The 22,906-nt window shown below is 46.9% G+C and overlaps 1 protein-coding gene across 3 annotated transcripts in view; it reads right to left on the reverse strand.

The window, feature by feature from the left end:
- Window positions 1-22,906, reverse strand: part of hspg2 (heparan sulfate proteoglycan 2) — an 81,956-nt gene that overhangs the window by 43,545 nt on the left and 15,505 nt on the right. For all 3 annotated transcript variants that reach the window (XM_062391479.1, XM_062391478.1, XM_062391477.1), the window contains exons 2-10: window positions 13,505-13,634; window positions 13,196-13,249; window positions 3,050-3,159; window positions 2,798-2,856; window positions 2,352-2,524; window positions 1,131-1,256; window positions 768-965; window positions 569-688; window positions 316-447 (exon numbers count right to left, since the gene is read on the reverse strand). In XM_062391479.1, coding sequence (XP_062247463.1) covers window positions 316-447; window positions 569-688; window positions 768-965; window positions 1,131-1,256; window positions 2,352-2,524; window positions 2,798-2,856; window positions 3,050-3,159; window positions 13,196-13,249; window positions 13,505-13,634 — 1,102 coding nt within the window. The remainder of the gene's footprint in view (window positions 1-315; window positions 448-568; window positions 689-767; window positions 966-1,130; window positions 1,257-2,351; window positions 2,525-2,797; window positions 2,857-3,049; window positions 3,160-13,195; window positions 13,250-13,504; window positions 13,635-22,906) is intronic.

Below are 22,906 nucleotides of genomic sequence, written 5' to 3' on the forward strand. Positions count from 1 at the left end.
AGGCCGGGGTGTGACTGGAATTTGGCGAACCAGTGAAGCTCGTAAATCCCCGACAGTCGGAGGAAATGGAATTCTCCGCTTGTGGACGGACAATTCGCTTTCAGTGCCGAGGAATGGACGCTGCACAAAAAAGCTCTGTGTGTCCGTCACCACATGTGTGAAGAGAAGCCCGGTTCACAGCAAATTCACTCACAGTGTACAAAGGAGCCCGGAGGGTGATTGTGGAGGACGGTCAAAGAAGCAGTCACAGCGATAAGTGAGTCAGAAGAGGGTGAAATGTGCAAAGAGACAGAAAAATGCTGGTGTGGGACTCACTGCAGCCGTACTCGTCGGAGCGGTCAGGGCAGTCGGGCTCTTCATCACACTGGTAACTGGCCGGGATGCAGCTGCGGTCGCCCAGGCATTCAAACTGCTCTGGAGCGCACCTGTCGCCGGGACCCTTGGTGGCTGCAGTCACGAGACAAATGGAGATTTACATCAACTTTGAATCACTCGCAAATAGGAAGGGTCACGAATGAGCACGTTGTCGTAAAAAAAAGAAAGCAAGTGAAAAGAGACGGAGACTCACGGCAGTCTGTCTCGTCCGAGTTGTCCTCGCAGTCGTTGTCTCCATCGCAGCGCCAAAGCTTGAGGGCGCAGCGGCCATTTCTGCACTTGAACTCGTTGGGTTCACAGGGGGACGGGGTACCTGGGGGCAGAGGACAGGGGTGAGCACAGTGCACGTTGCTGCACGAGCGCTCCAACGTGCACGAGGCCGCAGTGTTTACCACATCGGAACTCGTCGCTGCCGTCCGAGCAGTCCCTCTCCCCGTCACAGATGTAGTCCCGGCTGATGCACTCGCCGCTCTGGCACGTGGCCTGGTCGGCTCTGCAGGGGCCAGGTGGGCTGGGGGGCCGCGGGGACTTCTTGGCGGTGGTGGTTGTGGTGGGAGGGGTGGTGTAGACCGGAGGAGTCGGTAGTTTAACTTCAGAAACAAATCTTTGATTAAACTCCGGTAAATGAACAGAGCGGTGAGATTTCAGAGTTGTTACCGGGAGGTGACACACGGCACATCATCCACAGCCAGTAATGCGTGCTATTGGCCAGCCATGTTAAAAACCTGCCGGCCAATCAGGCGGAAGCCACTCACCACAGTTGGTCTCATCACTCATGTCCCTGCAGTCCAGTCTATTGTCACACAGGTATTCCATCAGGATACATGTCCCGTCCCCACACCTGTGCTCATCTGGCATGCAGGACCTGGTGCTTGGGGTGACTGGGGGAGATGCAGAGGGACGGGAGGGGGTTGAAGGTTCGACGCCGTGCGAGTCAGGCAAACAGCCAACACACTACTACACTACTGTCATCACGTCACAGCACAAATACAGCAAATAGAACGAGGAAGCCATCAGGGAACTACAGCGAGGGGGAATCAGGCATGTCGCGAAGACAGGGTCATGAGACGAGTGCTTGGAGATTTGAAAGAGTGTGATAAGATTTTTTTGTAAAATATCTATTTTGCATTAAATCCTCTGTTAGGTGAAAAGTCGACTCTGTGCTGAAACTAAAAAACAATCACAGGTAGAAAGACACAAACTACATGAGACTAAACCCACAGGCTAGACAGACAGGCTGGACACGACTGGACAGAGAGACAAGAGTAGATAAGACAGAGAATGGACAAGTAAGTAAATTCTGATGGACACACAGAGTCGACCAACTCAACTAACCCCTTAACCCCAATCCTAACTCAGACGAGATACATGGACAAGACTAGAAAGAACAGAACACACAGACAGACAGAAGGGGACCCTGAGTAAAGATCTTAAAGAAAAGGCATATATTTCATCAGATGCCATGCCTGAGTACAGAGTCGGGGGAATTTTCATAAATCAAAAGTTGATTTTTGTCTCGGTGATCAGCAGCATTCCTAATCAATCAATCTCATGCCATGCAATGTCTTCTTCTTCTTCACTGTGCACTACTGGACTTCAGGAAACACGAGTCTACGTCACACCGGTGCTCACATGCATAACATTCCTCAGGGCACATGATAACTGCGAGAACAAAAAGTCGGCGTAGATTTCAACATCGTAAGGAAGGAAATGCTCGACTGTTCTTTCTATCTAGGGTCGTCCTAGAGGTTCTACAGGGCAGTCGGCTCAGTCACCATGCAGCGGACATGGCACTGTACAAACCTGGAATGGCTAAAGGCTCCACGGGAGGCAAAGGTTGAACTAAAAACCAGAGGGACAAGTTAAGGACACTACCTATTGCTCTGCTGGACCTGTATGTTGCTGCAGACACACGGCCCACTCTGATGTGACAGATTCAGACACTTCACGGTTGTTCTAAGCCGTTTTTCTCTCACCTTCCCCGAGTCGTCGGAACTGAAAGCCCTGGACCGACGTGACGTAGGAGGCGATGGCGCCCTCCTTCACCACGCTGTACAGCACGCTGCGGATCTGATCGCCGTCGCTGTTGTAGTCGGAGCCCACGTCCAGCTCCACAAACACGTCCACGCCATCTTCTCTCACCATCTTCCTGCAAAGGGCGAGAGGGGCCTGGTGAGGCTGTGGGCTGTGTGCAGGGCACTGCAGAGGCCTCAGCAGGAGAGCTCTCAGGAGACGTATGGTTCCTCTTTGGATGTTCCCTCAGAGGAATTACTCACTGCTGATAAATCACTGATTTGCACAGGCACTACAGAGCTGCCCTTTGTGGAGCAGTTTGCAGAAAGTGAGCCACCCAGCACCCAGCTGCAGGGTTATCTACTTTGAGTGTGGATATAAATGTGATTTAAAGGATTTGTATTCATACTTAATGAGGACCACGCTGACTGTCTGGACACCTGGAATCCGGTTGTACTCCGACTCCAGCTGTGGAAGGGAAACAGCAGCCTCGGTTCAGTTGAAGTAAACAGGCCTGGGCTTTATTTCCAGACAAAGCGTCACACGTACTTAAATCAGCAATGTCGTAAATTACACGTCTGAACCTTATAAGGTAGCCCTCGCTTAGAGAGCACCACCGCAGTTCGGTTTGAGTTTATCCTGCAAAGAAGGGAGGACGTACCGTGTCCACCACCGCTTCGGAGATCTCATTAAAGGCTGGAGAGTAGATGTCCTCGAGCTCAGGGCTGTAGACCAGGGAGTCGGTGAAGTTGACGAGAGCTCTGTAATAAACTGGAAACACAGAGAGGGGGGGGGGGGAATCTGTCAGTGAAACCGCACAATAACAGACAACGACCACAGGCTCAGTGTTAATGTCCATCTGTCGCTGAGATATCATAAGCCAGAGACAAGTCGCTAAGTCTGTTAAAGACAATGTGATAGGGGATCCTGTTTGGGAACTATTTCCCCGGAGGGAAAGACTTCGGTAAAACGTTTCAGAAAAAGTAAAAAAAACTGAAAAGCGCGACTGTGGGCTGGAAGGCCACATGAAAATTATGGCATCTATTTCCATATCTGAGTTGTGGTTGGATCGGCACCAAAGACCGACAACTGCAGCGTTGCACCACACGACACAAGAGGCACACGCTGACACAAGCATTCGAAAGAGAAACATGAAATTACAGTTTCAAGGAATGTCCTGGTCGCTGCACGTCTTTCTGTTGGTTATAAACACAGAGACGCACTTTCAACAGACTGTGGCAGACAGATGCTGATAGAGAACAGAACCTGTGTGAAACCTGTGCAATGCAAACATTCATATATACAGTATGTGGAAATCGGGGTAAAGCACCGAGTCAAACAGCCTATCAGGCAGGAGAGCAGCAGAGTGGCAGGGATTATATCAATGGTCCTAACAGAGAGGCTATGTTAGCTGACTGGTCATTAACCATACAGGTCAACTGGTTGGACATTGGGCTTCTCTGTATTCACACAGTGAATCACACACAAGTTGAAGTTCAGTGCCCATTGTTTGAATTTGCCAGCTGATTTTTTATTTCAGTTAAAGTGATTTAGTTTTGAAAACCTTTTGTGCGCAGCTGGTTTGTTTTACAATCGACAGAGTGTCCATGAACGTGTCCTTGACCGAGGCGCTGAACCAAGAAAACTGCCAAAGTGAAGAAATGTAGTGAAGAGGGGGGGGGGGACAAAACTATTTCTGAAGAGTTAGAAAAGATTTGACTTTTTCGTGGCGTCTCTTCCAACTCTCGTGTGTCCAAGAATAAGAACACCTGTCTGCTAGGTAAGTGGTTTACAACAAAACACTGATAAAATGATGCAAAAAGGAAATTATCAACAAGGATTAATGAATGATTCACACTTTATAGGGTGAACATCTTTTTGTATTTCTCTGTTCCACTTCTCATAAGGTTGCATTTTAAAGAACAAGCTGTTCTTTAAGTTGCGAATATTTGTATCTAAATAAATCAACTGCATCATGATTTTTTCTATACCAGTTATAGGATTTGTCAATAATGTAAATCTAAGTTAGGAATAAAACATCACTAGACATTCAATATCACTACTGGCATCGCTCTCAGAGCACAGTCCCCTTATTAAACCACACACTCATAAATATCAAGATGCATGAATTATTCTCTGAGGGACAAAAAGTATGAATAACGTCACAGTATTAAAGAAAGGAAACAAACAAACAAAAGTTATAGAAACAAACAAACCGATGAAAACATAAACTCCACATTTTGAATGTTCTTAGATTTCATTTTAAAAATCCAAGTTAACCTTCTGTTCTCTTCAACTTTCACTTGGGGGCAAATTGAACTTGAGAGAAAAGGATAATTAAATGTTGTTGTAAATGTCATCAACTCTTATGAAAGCTCTTAATCGTGATAACATTATTGGCCACATTCCTTAATCCCGGTGAACTATATGAGGAGCTCATCAACAACAGAAAATGTCAGCTGTATTATTATAATTCCAATGGAACTTAAAATAGCCGAGGCCCCAGGGTGCCCGGTTCTCACTCTCCTGCCAGCACTTTGTTAGGAGGGGCCTGCCAGCCTCTGATTCCTGCCTGGCAGTGTGGGTTCAGGGAGGAAGTCAATATTTGTTCTGTTTTCTTGCAGTGAGATGCTACTTGCCATGCCAAACGCAAAGAGTCACGTTCCGGAGATCTGTTGAGCCTCTGCTTCCAAACATATATGACCTTATAGCACGTGCTGAACAACACATCCCACACTTAAACATGCAGGAAGTTTAGTAGCAGTCTTTTGTGTATTAGGTTTCTCCTCTTTGCTCCCTGCTGCTGGGATAATTACATTGCACCAGACACGTGGACTACATACATTTATCAAGCTTACCGGGGGCTGTTTAATTAAAAGTTAAAGATTTTGTGCCTCATGCTCCGGCTGTGTGTTCACTGTGTATAAAGGCCTGTGGGAGCCTTGCTGCCTTATGCTGCAGCGCCTGAGCCGTGGCTGGTGAACAGCTGTGCTCTCTTAAACCCCCTTCTCTCTTTACGCACAACATTGGCAATGCGAGACGTCCCGGCTTCCTGGTGAGGAGAAGCCTCATTTATGACAAAGTAAACGGAGCACTGCCTTTGAAAACACACAGTGAGGTGAACACGTATCAACAGGGCTGCAGGCCCTCGTGCGGCCGGGAGAGGTTCCTGAGTGCTCACTCTGCCGGCTGCTACCGTCAGGCTTGTGGGGGAATAATAGTTCGGCCTGCATGTGGAACCGAAAAGACAGGCAACATCAAAGTTACTCATCAAAGCGGCTCATTTGACCCGCATGTAATCTAATCACTTGAGTGGGTTCTCGCCGGCAGGTCAACAGCAGCTCGTAGCCCCATCTCTCTGTGAGCTCGCCGCTTTGACGTTTCAAACTGGCGAGTGTGGGACGCCGCCGCTTCAGATCCTTTGATTAAAGCGCCGGGTTGTGCCCCGCTGCTAACGAGCGGCTCTTTTACTGCAAAACCCATTCTGCTATACATCACTAGCTGCTTCCAGCAGAGAGAGAGAGGGGGGGGGGGGTTCCCCCTTGTCGAGCACTGCTACCATCAAGGGTGATGAAACTGTCAGAGAGCAGATATGACGGGTGGGATGAAAAAAATATATAAAAGGAGTTGAAGGGGGAAAAAAATAGCATTCCACACTCTTAATTCACAAACTTATTTAGCTATTAAAGCTGTTGAGTAGAACTGTGGTGGCTTTGTGCAACGGGCCCCTCTGAACACATAGAGGCCTATGCAGAAGACAAAGACCTGATTGAGCAGGGAGCCCTGCCTGGCCTTTAAAGCCCAGCCGCGTCGGGCTTGACCTTCAGGCCCCAAGGCAGCGCCCACGGCACCGGCCCAGCACCAGCAGCGCAATTGTCCTGATGGAGGGAGTGAGGCCGAGCCGGAGTCTGTAAGAACAAGGACCAAACCACACGGCATCGGCAGCTTCATCAAGAATCTTAAATCAAACATGGTTTTTCCTTTGCTGAGCTTTTTTCTCTTCTCCCTCTCTTTCTTCATCTTGGCGTCTCTCTGAGTTTAATATATTCATACGCCAGCAGCCTCTGTCTCAGCTCAACTCATGTAGAAAGAACCCCTGCTACTTAACCCTTCTGCTGGTGGCACGCCAAACCGCTCTGTCTCCACGTCCACTCACTGCCCTCTGGGAACCTCTGGGAATAACTTCTGGCTTCACTAATAATCCGGCCCCCATTTTGCTCTCCCACAGCTCACAACACAAGCATCAAACCCCACCAGTGTGCATAATGGAGCACGTTTCACATCGTGGAGTTTCAGGGCGACAGCTGGTTCACATCTTTGGGATGAGCCATCTGCATGAGGTTGAAATTACAAAAAGCACTTTGCAAATTAAGTTGTGGGGAACACACTTGTCCAGGAAGATGATTAATTGTGTAGTTGTGAGATATGATTTCACAAAGATTGTTTTCAACTGGAAACGACCTTTGTCACTCGACTGCGATGGACTCTATTACTCGATGGAACAACTCCATCACTTTCCACTGGCATGAACAAAACAATAAAAAAAACTCTGGGAGACGCCTGGAAGACTTGTGGAAAAACCGACTCGCCGGACTCAAACACGACATGCCCAAGCTGAGTCTTCCTCGGAATGTTATCTGAGAGTGTGTTTGGAAGCTGGAGTGCGTAACTGAGCGGAGCAGGTGACGGCAGAGTGTGCCAAAGACAAGAGTGGGGAGAAAGGCGTGCTCGAGGACTTACGTTCGTCCGGCTCGATCGGGCTCTGTATGTGCCCCATATGGGAGGAGTTCAACCAGTGGGCTGTGGCGAGAGCGATGAGGGGGCAAGGAGCAAAGAGCAAGAGACGGGGGGTGGGGGGGCACAGAGGTCGCGCAGGGCACAAACAGGAGCCAGAAGGTCAAGGGTCAAACGAGAAAAAGCAACAGAAGGAACAGGGAGGAGGATCGGGTTAGCCAGGCAGGTGCAGAGGGGTTAGAGTTTCAGGAAAGTTTGGGGAGGGAATGATTGGAAGCGAGGAGAGAAAATAGAAAGTGACAATCAGAAAGTGAACCGTCGTCTTGACAGAAACAGGAAATGAAAACAAACTTCATCACAATATCACGAGGAGCCAGAAATGTCAGCATCAGATTATCCACAGTCCCACTAATCTTTACCATCCTCGTGGGGAGGAGAGTTTCTCTTATTGGGACAATGGGATTCTAATGAGTTCACCATTGTCCTTCTGGAAACGCACAAGGAAGTCTGCTTGAATTTAGAAACGACTCTTCTTCAGAGGAGAGGATATCCTGCAAACCAAACACACACTTCCAAGCACTGCCCGTCACAACTCGGCTGTCCGACGCACACTCGTCCACCCGGGGACTTTGTAGCGTCACTGGGAGGAGACGCTTCCTGTTTTCCATCCTCAATGGAAAGACCCGAGCACCATCACATTTTCTGTCTCACCAAAAGTTGAGCCCTCTGCATTGGCACCGGCAACAATGACCATGCTCTGTTTCGCGGTGACTCATTCATTCTTAGGCGGCCTTGGACCCGGTGCACCGCGGGGCTCGGTCTGAAATGTCAACGGAGGAGGCCCCTTGGTCGTTTGAACCATGGGTGGGTTTCAAGAGGTTTTTCTAGAATCTGCTCAGTGTCTTGCAAAGAAGGGACCTCGTTGTCTGTTGAATGAAAGCAGATTTAAAAGCTAGAGTCAAACTCACACCTCCGCTAACAGTCAATCAAGCTGCACCAGGATCAGTCCTCTGAAATGTTACTGATGTTTTGGACTGAGATCCTTTGAATTATTCCCCGGGGAATTAGTGAGAATGTAAAAACATGTTTCAATTTCCCAATTTTAAAGAAAGTGATGACAAATTCCTGGATCTGTACCAAAATCTTTCTTTTACAATCCTTCAAATGCATTTTGTGGAAATCAGTTTTTGCTTAATCCTGCTGACAAACAAGAACTATTCTCGAGTCTGTAACTTCGCTGGTAGAACAGATTTTCCAGATCAGATCCAGATTCCGTACGAGTCCACTCCGCAGCAGTAAACAACTGTGCCTTCATAATCAACTGAGTGTGATCCAGCTGTTTTACATCTGGTTTCTGATTCTCAATTGACTGTAGCTGTCTTCCGGTGGAACGTATATGTTTAGAAAACAGTTGATGTATTTGCTTTTGGACTAGCAGCTGCTTGCCTGGCGCTACACTCTGGTGAGCAGCAGGTAAGTTGAGTTAGAGAAGAGAACACTGCAGACCAGCCAGGAGTTTCTGTAAAACACTTCGATGTCCAGCCAGGAAACAGCTGAAAGAAAGAAAAAATAAACACACGACCCAAAACCGTCTGAGGTCTCCCTAAAGAATAGTGACCCAGACTAATTAAAGCTAATGAAGCGTCCGCTGCTTCAAAGGCTGCAGATGTGCTGTGGTGCTGCTGGGGAGTCGGACTGGGAGCGGGAGCCAGGGAGAAGTGGGTGAGAGCTTTATTGTGACGCTCCACTCTTTTATGTGCAGACCGGGTCCTGACCACCGACTGAGACAAAGCAATCACTATAGGACAACACGGGGCAGACAGGAAACAACACCGACAACAAACACACTCAGTCAGACTAAAGCACTACACATGTACTGGATGTATTATCCAATCGAAGGAAAACACTTAGGGGCCTAACAGATCCCAGGAGAGGTCATTATTTGCAATGGATACTCGCTGGTGTTTAACCAGGAAGCCTCTGATCAACTGTGGAGCTTTGAATTAATAATCCACCAGATCTGCAGGACAATTGAACATAGGGCCAATAACCATGAATCCTAATCCAGTGATTGTTTTCTAAGAGACATAAAGACATTTTCTTTGTCCCCAGTATAAAGGTATTCTCTCCTCGCTGCGACACAGACGACGATGAAGGTCAGCAGAACAAACGGAGGCATCGGTTACGAGCCCGTCCTTGACACCGCGGCGAGGAAGAGGAGATAAATGCAAACAGACGCTGCGGCCCCTCGTCTCTACAGAACCCACCAGCTCTCTTTCCTAAAGAGGAGCGGCACCGGCCTCGTTTCTCCAAGGCAACACGTTTTGTTATTGGTACAACAGAGTGCAGCATCACGGGGCCTCGGTGCGGTAATAAGGAGAAAGGCAGTGACTAAGACGAGCAGTGCCCACCCTGAGGGAAACGGCCGCAGCCCCACCGATGATTAACCCTTTGAGGGTGAAGGGTTTTTATTTATCCAGACGACAGTTAAAAGCAAGCGTGTCCTTCAACGTCACAGCGCCCATGTTTTGTCTGCTGCCTCACGACTGCCTCCTCTGCAAATGAGAGCAGGTTATCTGATTACAAAGTGAGGTGACCCCCCCCCCCCACACACACACACACCAACACCACCACCACCTCTGTACTCTTGTGTAAGTGTGTGACCACCTTGAGGGCCCCCCCATGCCCCCCACACACCCAGCAGTGCAACAACAAAGACCTCAACCAAAATAACTGCAGCTGCCAGCGCTCGTCCCTGTGTGCAACTACTCGAGAGGCTCCCTGTTTGTGACACACACAAACACACACACACACACCGGGGCAGTGCCACTGAGATCAACGCACACACATCAACAAATGCCCATGAAAAAAAAGGCAGAGACACTGGGTGGGTGGGTGGCCTGGCTGCAGCCCGTCCACTGCCCGAGCCACACTGACAGGGCACGTTACCCTGACGTGTTGTCCACTTACGCTGCAACATCGGAGAGTCTGAGCACAGATTGTGTGTTTTCTTTTTCAGCGAGCATCTACAAGCGACTAATGCGTCTGGAACAAACCCAGCTGAGGCTACCCGGGAAGGCAGTAACCTGTCCGTGGGTCAGAAGGCAGCGCCAGGGGAGAAAACACGAACCACATCTCACTGCTCGACCTTCTCTGTGAATCAGCTGAGAAACTCCACATGTTCCATCTCAAATCAACATGTCACACACACTCGAGTGAATCAATGATGGTTTTCTAAAAAGACAATCCCTTGATTTGACTCAAAGAAACACAGTTAAATTAAGTCTTGTTTCTATGACATATGATCATAATTTAAACACACTAATTTGCAGCGTGTGTTGTTTAAATCTCTGCTCAATGAATAATGTTAAACAGGCCGGAGAAGTTCATAACAAGCTGTCTCTAAATGTTTCTAAACCATGAGGTCTCTTCACAGGAATCTATGTAGCTTGGTGAGCAACAGCGCCCTCTGTGGCCACACACAGTGGTTCATTCTGTCAGGCTCCGTGTCCGAGCGTTGAAGTGCTTCTTAATCTTGATCGAATATTACCCATGATGCCCGGCTTCCTGAACCAGAGGAGATGTCGCTGTAACAAATCCATCAAAATCCGTTTAGAATTCTTGCTATTTTAAAAGTTTCCTGTTGAATATTGGAGATAAACTCTGGTTTTCATTAACTTTTTAACTGATCTTCTCACAGGAGATCGAACCCACTCACCAATCAAATGACAAATCACCGCCTGAATCTGTAGATACCTTCGTTTTTACCGTGCTAATATTTTCATCTCTTCAATTCCTTAATTTACTCTGCTGGTTCCCTCTCACAACCTCATTGTGTCGTTGATATGATTTATTATCTCCGAGTAAATAGTACATTAGCCACTAAGTCTCTTTCTCGGTCAGGGCTTTCGTCTAGAGATTTGAATTCTCAAGCTCATCGTCCAAAATTAGCGCTGGGAGGGACATAACCCCAGCAGCCCCTCGCCATGGACGTGGACATGTAAGTCTTTGTTTCTTTTGCCTTTAAACAAAGTGGCCAATATGCTTGGTGCAGTGGGAAAGTCTGTAGTTGAGCCAGTGGAACAAGGAAAGGCTCTCACAGACGAGATGAACTAGATTTTGTCTCCCAGAAATCTCCTCTGGGCTCTGAGTGTGGAGGTCAGGACCAGAGGTTCGGAGGACATGGGACGCGACCTTCATATGTCCAGAGAAGATTCCAGACTATGATTGGGGAGGGGCTTGGAACAACAATGGACAAAAGAGGTTGAAAATAGCCTAATTTGAAAAACAGTTGTGACTCCAGATGTTTTTCTTTTTTTTTTCGCCTCATCATCGATGCGTGAGGCCGAGAAAGAAGGAAATGGGGAATTCCTCACCCTTCGGCAAATAGTGCCACAACAGGAAACCAGGGCTAATGGGGGCCACTGTGGCACCTCAGTCGGCAGCTTTATGGCAGTGGAGGGAGGGGGGGAAGGAAGGCAGAGGCGCGGGTGAACAGTCTGGACAACTAACAGGACAGAGACACTCAGCAAAAGTATTCAGCATTCAGCACAGGAAACCAAATTTCCTTCCCATCGCTGTCATGCTCAGATCTAAATATGGAAATCCCCCGTCTCCTCCAGTCAGAGCTCCATGGTCACACTGGGAAGTCTACCCGCCTTCCAGATAAGACAACATATTAAAGAAAGTACATAATAAACTCGGCCTCATCTTTAATCACCACATTAAAACGACATTGACCTTTATGCTGTGACAAAACATGGGAAGTTTAATGGAAACAGAGGCAATAAGGCAGAGTAATGGGGATTGTTTGCAGGCGGATGTCAAACCACAGAATGTGAGCATGTCAAGAGACTATATTTTCATATCCTGTTTAATATCTGGCTTTGCATTCTGTGATTTTCATTTTCTTTCTTCACATGTGTATCTGCAGAGCTTACTCTGACTTTCTTACATCCACGTAATTTTTTTTACTGATAAGAACCTGAAATTTTGAACTTTCTGACGTGATTTATCTCAATCACCTTCAGTAAGCACTATATATCCGCTTTGTTTGAGTCTCCTCTTGGTCCTATTCGTAATTTAGAGTTGCCCCACAGCTATTTCTGTGAGCAAAGCACATGCTATATGCCTGAGCCATGATGTAATCAGCTCCGTAAACCTGTCAAGTGCCTCATCTGACATCAAGGACCAACTATACAGGCTGAAGGCTGTTTCCTTTAATAAGGATGGAAATGATCTCATATGTCTGGCTGATGAAAATAAATAGGAATATTTAATGCTGGAAAATGAATAAAACTGAAACTGTACAGAAGTCGAGCTTTGTACTGAGTCACACATACATGCATTTTTCTAAATCAAGTCCAGTTTATAATCAAAGGCCTCCTCGGTGGCTGAGGTCAAGAAAAAGTTAACTATCGGAACCTTGTGTTGCTTTTTACGCTGTGAAGAGAAATCCAGAGATGGCAAAAAACGGAAAAATGCACGAGAACAGAAGCGTAACGAGCAGCAGCAGAAAACCAAAGGCATGATTAAAGAGTCAGATCCAAGATGCAAAGTTTAATACGTTATCTCCTTTCCGCTGCTACACTGCGATGTGATAAAGTGGGGGTCCCTGCGTATAAATACCTATCAGCTCCACATAAAAAATAAGGGGGTTGGGAAAAGTGCGGTTGTGAAAGGAATGCAAAACAGAGGCGCTCGGCTGCAGCTTCTATTGTTCATCACGCTTTCATGTATCTCATAGTCCTGTCATATCTGCCACCGGCTTAAAGGATGAAAGAGGAGAGGAGATGTTTATGTCTGGAAGAAAAACGCTGAGCGCTCCGTGTTATGACCAGACTCTGGTGCTTCGATGGAAGGGGCGAGGAGAGGGTGGAGCAGGAGGAGGCATCATCATTCAGGCACAGACACACACAGGCACACAAAGACACACACAGACACACACATCGCTGCAAACATCCAGTCGAGTCACACATTGGGGAACTTCACGGGGCCTGAATGAGATCCTTCGCACATAAATAAAATCTGTCACAGAGAACTGGTAGATTTGTTAGATTTGCTGGTTGCTTACTTGTGCTCTCTGGAGGCCATGGGGTGCTTCCATCATCCTCTCCACTGGGCAGATCTTTGGAAAGAGAGAGAGAGAGAGAGAGAGAGAGAAGGAGAGGTTGATGGGTAAACAAGCTTTTCGATATAAATTCCCCCTGAAAAGTTTGAATCCTGCAAGTTAGCATTCATAAGAATCAGTCCCCCTGGTGTCAGTTTTGGGATGAATTAACAATCTGAGGAATGCATTCTGAAAATTAAAAAAAGACAGTTCCCATGAATTGAGGGCAGCTGTTGCTGTGGTTTGCGGTAACACATCCTCTCTCTAACCCACCTCCCGAAGCTTCATCCGCAGCAAAGTCCTCATCGTCGTCCAGGAGGCTCGGGGACGCCTGGACGTCCTTCTTCGACTCCAAGTCCTCTGGCAGCGGGACCTCTCCCCACACCTTGGAGGCCCGAGTCACCTGCAGCAGACACACAGATTTACAGGGGTTGAAGTCTCCACAGAGAAAGGTTACACCCAGTGCTACACATGGACGCTGGAAGGGCGCAGGGGAAACCAAAGCTGAGACGGGAAATGGGGCATTGTGATGTGTTTACATTCACTATTTATTATCTCCTGACAGGCGACTCCACAGTTTGCATTTAGGGCTCAAAAAGCTTTTTCACAGCACAATGTGACGTTGAGTTTTATACGTTAAATGGGAGAAGTTGGCAACAGATTTTCACAGCTGACTGCACACAAACACACACATACCCACACAGAGACTAACACCAAAGAAATGTTTGAAATCCAGGGAAAGCAGCTGCGTTCAGATCAGAATAACACAAATCTCTTTAAGTACACTTTAAACACCCCCCCTCAACACCAACCCACCCACCTTGGTGTAAAGACAACAACAACAACCCAGCATACCACAACTACTTGTTCACAACAGCTCCTCAGTCAAGGGAAGGAGTCTCTCACGGAAACATTATGTCACCTGCAGCAGTAAAAACCTGTGAGATAAATGCCGCCTCTCAAAGTGCAGGTTGTGAACTTGACTGTGATCTCCGTGTCATTAAGCTTGTTGTATGAATGGAACAATGGCGGGGGGGGGGGGGGGGGGGTGACCGAGGGAAACTGAAAATGCAGAGTCTGGCCCCCGGGGGCTTCAGTGTCCTGGGCTGAGAGTAAACACCGCTCTGCAGGGGAATCACACCTTGATGCCTGAACGTGTCTGGACCACCAAGGATTCAAAACTGTCATGTGACTTTGCACTGGAGTTTAGCTCAGGCTACATTCATACTAATGTGTTCTTTCATTCAGTCTAAAACCAAAATGATCTCCTTCCCAGTTTCATGATTTACAAGCATCTCAGCTTTTGTCCGTCCATGATACAATGCAGCCCCAAGAGTTTTCAAACTAAGACAAACTCCTAATTTTAAACAGCCAACTAATACAGAGTAGTTAGGATGTAGCTTCAGATTTGCACTTATTCGCTGACCCGACAGTTTCTGAATTCAATCTTTTTAGTCAGGAAAAGGTTCTTGTACTATTGCTTAAGTGCTATTACACCCATAGACGTTGATATCCCTAGAGCAAGGGTATTCATAGAGAGATGTGTGTAGAGTTCAGATTTGTCTTTATATGGTTGTACCCCCACATGACCCTCAGAGGATAAGCTATACAGGTGATGGATGAATGGATAGAGGGAAACAAGTGTGTTTACTGTTGTCACCAGTGTAGAAAATTGTTGTTTTGGCCTAAGCAACAAAACTAAGGATTCACATTGGAAACATTGTCAAGAAAATTCTAATTAATGCATCAAAACAGCCAAGAAAAGTAGCCCTGGTTTGGAGTAAGAGCAAATTCAAGGATTAAATAAGTGTAGCTTAATCAGAACAAGGCTTTTCATGATCCTCTTCATCTTCTTGTAGGAAACCTAATCGACCCATATGCTTCCTGAGGAGACTCAAAGCTGAGCCACTGTCCTATCTGATCATCTGGATAAAGTTCCCTGTGTTGCCCAAGTGGAGCCCGGTGGGGGGGGGTTTGGTTATCTCTGCTCTCACCATCTCTATTGGACCATCCAGACTCGAGCTGTAAGTTGAGTTACGACTCTGGCTGGACGCCACCCCTGGCATTTCCAGTTGGCTCGGCCCGCCAGTTCCTATTTCCACCGAACTCTGTCATGGTGGTTTTCCCATTTAAGTGGCTCCGGCTAATAAATAACTGGATCTATCCCCCCAAATCCTCTCTCCCCTGACCCAACACCCTTACAACAACAATCCCGGGACATTTTCAAAGGGAAACTGCTGACTGTCCAGATTCTTTTCAGTCGTGCCGAGCAGCCAACCGTCGGTGTGATCATCTCCTGCTTCCCACTCCCTTGGGACGTGATATCAACTGGCCACACTGGATGCCATCTCTGCAAAAAACTTTTGCTGTACGGGTCCATAATTGCACCTGATCTTCAACATGGTCGGCTGCACTTGATTTACGATCTCCAACTGTCCTCATCTTAGGGAGAGAGTTGGAAACTTCACATAATTCACTTTCTCACTCTCCTCCTGCGTTCCAGATCAAAAAGCCGGCGCGACCTTTGCCCTCCGTCTCAGAGTTGAGACATGTCTTGCAGCGTTAAAGTTATCTCTCCCTCCAGATTAAAGGTCCCGACCCACTCTGTGCTTCTTTGAACTCCGCCCCACCCAGAGGACACCGGCCTCAGGTGCTCCACGCTCTAGTAACTTGTTGCAATTTCCAGCTGGACATATGGCTGCCAGGTATATACGCTTGAAAGAGAGCGGGCAAGCACATACACATACATATCGTACACGCGTGTAACAAAGACACACACGAGCGCACACATTCCAGTCCAGAGGAATTCAGTTGTTTGCTTATGAGTTAGTCTGACTGCAATGCACAATGTTTGCTCTGTTAGACGAAGACGCGGTGGCTCTACAACAAGGGAGCGGGAGAATCCATAGATAATGAGGAGCAGGTGACGCTTTACAGAAGCCTGACGACCAAAAACTTAAATCGTCCCCAGCTGCTGTTTGGAGGGACCGAGGGAAATGACCGCATCTTGGTCCATGAACAGTTGAAAAGCCACAGGACGGGAGCAGGGAATTCTGGGAAGAGAAGATTGGGTCGGATTGGAAATACCAAAGCCAATATCCTTTCAAGACGGTACAAGCGTCAGCTGTCGTCGAGTCCTGCAGCTGGAGACCTGCTGTCAACCCGGATTCTACTAAACAAACGCTGGATCCTCCACATCTTTGTTTTCCTGAACTGGACGAGACAGTTGTTCAGAGCTTCTAGCTTCTCTCCCCCCCGAGGCCACAAGAACAAATGTCTCGTGCTTTTTCCTCATCTGACTCACTGGGATAAGGTTTAACGGTGTATTATAGGATTAAGTATCTTTGACTTTGATACTGCGATAATGCTGCCGCGGCAAATGTGGTATTCTTTATAAACCCCACTCCTTCATTGATGCTCGCTTGGTAACTACTGTATCTTCAGTTGTTTTTTTTAGACCAGTTCATACATGTTTCACAGCAATTTGTTAGACGAAGCAATCCTCTACCTACCAAACTCTATCCTCGTCTACTTTTTTGAGTTTCCTGGAAAGTTGAGTTTCCAACTTACAACTCCGGTGACCACAACAACAAAAGTTCTGTACACTACATTTAAAATTAGAAAACCAACACCGAGGCTACTGGTTCTCCTGAAAGGATCGAGCCGCTTCGAGCAAACTGTTTTCAGAGAAGCTCTCCCTGAGGTCAAGAACTGAACCATGAGTTTACCCCTGATTAAAACTGGCTGTTTTTAGGCCTTGCTTTGCACACATTATTAAATCTTCTGTCTTTGCCACAGTGATTTTGAGTTGGTTATTAGTGGCACCATGTCTGGAGAGTATTTTTATACCTATGCATTGAATAAACGTATAATCGCTTCCCTACACTGTACAATGCACCATAACCTGACATGCACCTCAGCAGAAACTATACTAAACATCACGGTGATGCAGACTGCAAAGGGTGTATGTTATATATCGGTATATCTTGAGAATTCCAAGAAATACGTAATATCATAGCCACACGTATCCTTCAAGCTCTGGCATCAGACATTTTAAATTCAGCTACTGGACAGCGTTCACAGACAAGTAACTGTCAGGAAATTAAACCCAGAGGAGAAGCAATAAGCGAGCACAGGCTTTGGGAGGGATATGCAAGATACTGGGAGTTTTGAAGTTTCTGTCTGTTCCACTGACAACTTTTCTGAGGAGTTGGAGAATCTCGAGGGATCGGAATTTCAAATGTTGGGGTTTTCCTGCAGTGCATCACAGACATGGGCTTTTCCAAATGTGTGTTTCTTTGCAACTACATTTCCACATGAATGTCAAATGTGGATACAAACTAACTAGAAATAAAAATGACCAAAGTTTTATGTGATGATGACTTGGATTTAAGGACTATATTATGCTTTTAGAAGTCTTAAAACATCCAAAATCGATGTTGCTGTCTTTGAGGCACACATATAAATACATAACATTTGAGAGCACACTGACATGTGGTAGCACATGCTAACACACACCCACACTCTGGGTTTCTCGCCCCGGTTACATCTCTTTAACAGCCAGAGCCTGTCAGAGGCAGCGTGAGAAGAATTCTGCACAGGGACTTGATTCGCCCACAGATGCAGCTGCAGGAAAATCTGTGAAAAGCATCTTACAGGCAGAGGCGCTGTGTTGTGCAGACACTGAGGAACTGGACCCCGCGTATTCTAGACATGAGTCTCACAGGAGTGACGCTCGCTCTTGAAAATATGTGACACCATTTCCTGATGGCGGCTGCAGGGGTTTAGCATTTAAAGCATCTCCTGAGCTCCCACAACCTGTCTGTATTCGTCTCCACCGGAGCGTGTGATAGGCAAACATGGAAAGATGAAAAGGCACCGCACCGCATTGCTCATAACAATCAATTGATTTAGATAGCAAGTTGTGACCTTTTGTGCAGGCAGTGGACAGGCATCACCAGGAAAACCTTCACAAGATGAATTCCCCGACCTCCTTGACCTTCCATCCCTCCACCTCGCTTTGCTGCTCGCCCTCTTTCCGACTTACAATATCTGCTTAATCGTGAAGGAGCCGCCTGCACTGAACAGGAATGGAATGTAAACTGCAGAGAGCATTAAGGGGATGGAAGCTATACACATACTCTTGTCTTTAGGTAGAGCAGGCTGAAAGGAAGGAGCCCGGCAAGCGCTGCCAGGCACCAGTGACGCCTGAGCTGCCGAACCCCTGCACTCCCTTTACTCCACCCACTGCTATCTGTGGAGCAGGTGCATGAGTCATAACACGTTTGCATTAAATCAGGTCCATGACAGCACCTTGATAACATAAAACAAATGATGGCTGCACATGTACACACAGAGATTAAGATCCCCAAGCCTCACATGAGGAGAAAGGTGTTTCTCGGTATTTAAAACTAGCTGCAGGGTCCCGGCTTTTTCTGAGAATAAAACAAAAGAAACTGACACCACAACATGTTTTACACAAACATGGTGATATAGACATGGGGGGGGGATTATTTCTGTGGCATTCTTGGCCTTATTTAGTGAAAGGGTGATAAAAGAGAAGGAAGAAGGACGTCAAGCCGAGGAGAACTGATCCTTGTCCACACACGTGCAGGTGCGAGAGATGCGGATGTCCCAGAATTTTCCACAACAGAGTAGTGACAACAGGGGGGCTCTGGGAATGTTTGTAAATGACAGAGACAGAGTTTTCCTTGTGTTTAACTCGTGCTTGGAGTGGTGGTTAACGGACAAAATGTCACTTCTGACACCATGACCCTCTGCCTGGGCCCCCGCTGCACAAAGAGCCCGATGAGTGAAGCCCTCCTGCTCTCCGCAGCTCCCTGACATCTCCACAGGGTTTAATCCAAAGTGATTCGGCCGGCAGGAGGTGGAAGGAGGTTCTTCATCCAAAAGACAAACACTCTTTTGACAGTGTGCACAGATTGTCTCCTCAAAGTGTTCCATGACTAATACTGTGGGTGCAGCAAACACACGGGATTCTTCTCAGTAAAAAGAGGAGTTGTTGAGAGGAGGGAAAGAGGCCAGGGAGTAAGAAGTGAAGGATAAGTCCGCATTTTTTAACAAATGCTTGGAGTGCCTGCCTGGGCATCTTCCCTCGGGTCATTTATTCTCTCTCCCACACACAACAACCATGCCATACATTTTACAATAAGCTCAGTCTCCCAGTGGAACTAGGCAGTGGAGCTCGGCCTCTCTCAACAATCGTGACGAGGTGATGCAGCAGAGCGCAATGTGCTAAAGAGATGTCAATTTACCACGGCAGAATAAATCACATTCAGCTTCATGACAGAGGTTTACGAAAATAACACAAATCAACGGAGCAGATCCATAAATCTCTTGTTTTTTTTTTTATTCCATACATTCCTCTTTCTCATGAAAACAGGTGGCTGCAGAGGTCTGGTAAGCTCACTTCTCTACTCTACACCCACGGATCTGTTATTTTATTTTTTCATTTTCAAAACTTGTAGCCTCCAGCCCCGACCAACGCTGCCTCGGATGACATCATCTGAATTCTCCCTCTGCAGCCACACAAGGCTTTCATTCATTTTCTTCCACATTTGCAGCAGTTCTCCACACGTCCCGGTAACAGACGCTGATGTGTAAAAACCACTGGAGTTCATCATATGCATGGAAATCAAACCCACTACATCTTGATGTTATCCAACAAAAAGACACATTAGACTGTCTCTTGTGTTCTCCTATCTGCTGCTTCTCTTCTGTGGCGAGCGAGCTGTCTCCAGCTCGTCAGCGTCTGCCACACAAACTCACTGACTCCTCTCTTTTTACACGATCCTTTCACTGTGCAGGGAGGCATTACAAAATAAGCAGCCGGCCTGTAGGAACTTGAGAACATGTTGCAGCAGCTCAGGACAAAGAGGATGTTTGAAGAGCTGCAGTTAAAGTATAAAAAAGAAGAAGTAATTTGTCGGTTTTCTCTTTCTTGTTTCACCGAGATCAGAGTTAAAGGAGGATGAGCAAATAAATCCTCACCATGAATACATGCTTACACTTGTACGCACTTGCAGAACCTTACGCCCACACCTACTTCACAACAGACCTGGGTTGACTTTGGCCAGAGGTACTGTACCAAATGGTGAGTATTTGCTGCACAAGCAAATTATATCAAATCTGAAATCGTCAGCACACATTTCTCCACAGCTGACTGATGCCCCAGGTAGAGAAAACCCCAGAGGGACTCGTTAATGTACCTCTCTGAGCTTTGCAGTTTGATGCTCCATTTCCGAATGGGCTCCAAATAGAAGAATTTACAAAGTGGGGGTGAGTCGTCATGATATATTATAGGCCAAAGGTCGCAGCCTGGCGACACCGCGACCAGACAGAGAGCAGAGATCGTGAGCGCGGTGTGAAACCCGACACCCGAGCTTAACGCTGAGCAGAATGCTATCTGATGGGTGTGCATACAAACAGCAGCCCAGCAGAGCAGAGCAAGTCTCTTTGGTTATGTTTCATCTGTGATTGTAGTTTTAAAGTATTTATTATATTGCCCAGAGTATGTTTTCTAGCTAAGCATGGGTATTCCAAAAGAAAAAATGTCTTCAGACTACATCTCAGGTAGCAGTGAGTGTTTATAAAAGCTGGACTGTACTTCATTTTCACTGTGGGTGGGATAATTGAGCGTGAACACATTCCACCCAAACATCCAGTGGCGTGAAGGCCCAGCTGACACCCTCAGAAGCCCCGTCTTTTCAATTATCACCCCAACAGGGGCCCCAGCAGGACCCGCGTCCAGAGACCACCTAGAATGTGACCACAGTTCGTCCAGAGGTGGAACTTTGAGCCCCTCCACTGTCAAATCCTTTATTCACACATGCAGGTATTAAGATATTTACACACACACACATGGACGGATGCCTACGTGCACAAAAACACTGGAAGCACTTTTCAGCCGACTGCACCTATTGTGTTTTAACTGGGCTTCGTGGTTTGTGGGAGATTTATTGGACTTGAGGTTTAGCTCTTAAAACTACTGTGGCTCTAACTGTGAGAAGAGTGTTCCAGTGAATGTTTATACTCTAATGAATAAGACCAAGCTGAGCTCCAATGTTTCACAGCGTATATACAACCCAAAAAATAGCTGAGTGATTAAAAATAGCGTAAGTGGAAAAATATAATCAGATCCTATCTCACCTGAGCTACGTGTCACATCAAACATAAACATTGAGAGTAACTCGCGGGGTCTATAAATAGTGTGTGTTTCCGGTAACATTTGGGAGAGAGTGACCTGGAGGGTGGAGGGGACCGAGGGGCCAGCTCCAGTTCCCCCAGACGACAGCTGACAGGCGAGGAGGCTGGTCGCTGCCCAGAGGGGAAGAGCAGCCCCCCCCCCCCCCCCCCCCCCGGCCTGTTTATTTATAACAGAAAGTCCCTGTGAAAGCACGGATGTGTCATTCAAGATGTCTGCTTTGCTTCCCACTGGGGGAACTGGAAGGGATCAGGGGTCGTAGGTATCCCAACATTAAGCTCACGCTGCAATAAAGCAGGAGCTCCAGTTGCAGGAAACTGATGAACAGAAGCTGTGGGTATCTGGAGCTCAAGAGTTCATCATAGTTTTAATATGTCGGCAGCCAACTTTAGTCAATAACCTGGGAATGTGAAGTGAGACAGGTGGACACATCTTTCATAATAAACCAAAATAATGGTGGCAGTGGTTGTTTAAACCTTGAGGGATCACCAAAGTTATTGCAATTCATTATGATGTCTAAAGCAAATGTTAATGTTAATCTATCCAGTAGAGGATGAGACAATCAACCTCTGGGAACCATGAATGTGCCAAGATGGTAATTCAATCAATAATGATTAAATAATTCAATTTATGGACAAACACACTACGTTGAGCAGGATTCATGTCTGTTTAAAATGTAACGTCTATCCTTTTTATTGAAATAATTTATGCAGAACCAAAGTAGATATAATCATCCCTCTTGGCAATTTAAGATTCAATGTGTGTGAAATGTGATTTTATTGCACAGTTCTAAACCTAACTACAGATTCGGCTCAGTGGATGTGAAGGTCTGTGGAGCGTCTCAGCTTCGGGGAGGAAGCAGCAGCAGCTGTTTGATGGATCCGTACTCACGCTCCGGTTTCCCTTCAGTGACGACAAGTGTTAAATTCACCGTTGTTTATTTTTCTCTCTCGCTTCAGGACCAACCGATCGGACGCCACCTGTTGACTTGGCCACACTCGCGTACTCCCACGTAATCACCGGCCAGAAGCAGCCCCCCCCCCCCGCCGCCCTGCGTATCATAGTCGATTAGTTCATCGTTACACTGTGTGGGAAAAGTGGGCTAAGTAGAGCAAATCTCTCTAAGTATGCAGCTTATGCAACCGTTTATGGAACAAACTGGACATTTGGAGCAGCGGCCTACTGGGTGTAAGGCTTTCCACTGGGCTGCGGGAGTGAAAGCTTTGCATGGCTGCAGTAATAGATTACACCCCGGAGGGTTGACTTAGTGACAACCGGCCGTTTGGTCCGGACTGGCGGGAGGAGGGAAATGTCATGTTTGGTAAAAGCCACTTTCCGCCAGTTCCCAAGGTCATGCTATTTGGAATGGCGATCTCACAATTAGCTGAGGTTTGGCAGAAGGAGAACAACATGAAGCTTCTGGAGGGGAGAGGTTCCAACATGCTCTTTGT

This window comes from Platichthys flesus, chromosome 7 (assembly GCF_949316205.1).
Source record: "Platichthys flesus chromosome 7, fPlaFle2.1, whole genome shotgun sequence".
Taxonomy (NCBI): Eukaryota; Metazoa; Chordata; class Actinopteri; order Pleuronectiformes; family Pleuronectidae; genus Platichthys; species Platichthys flesus.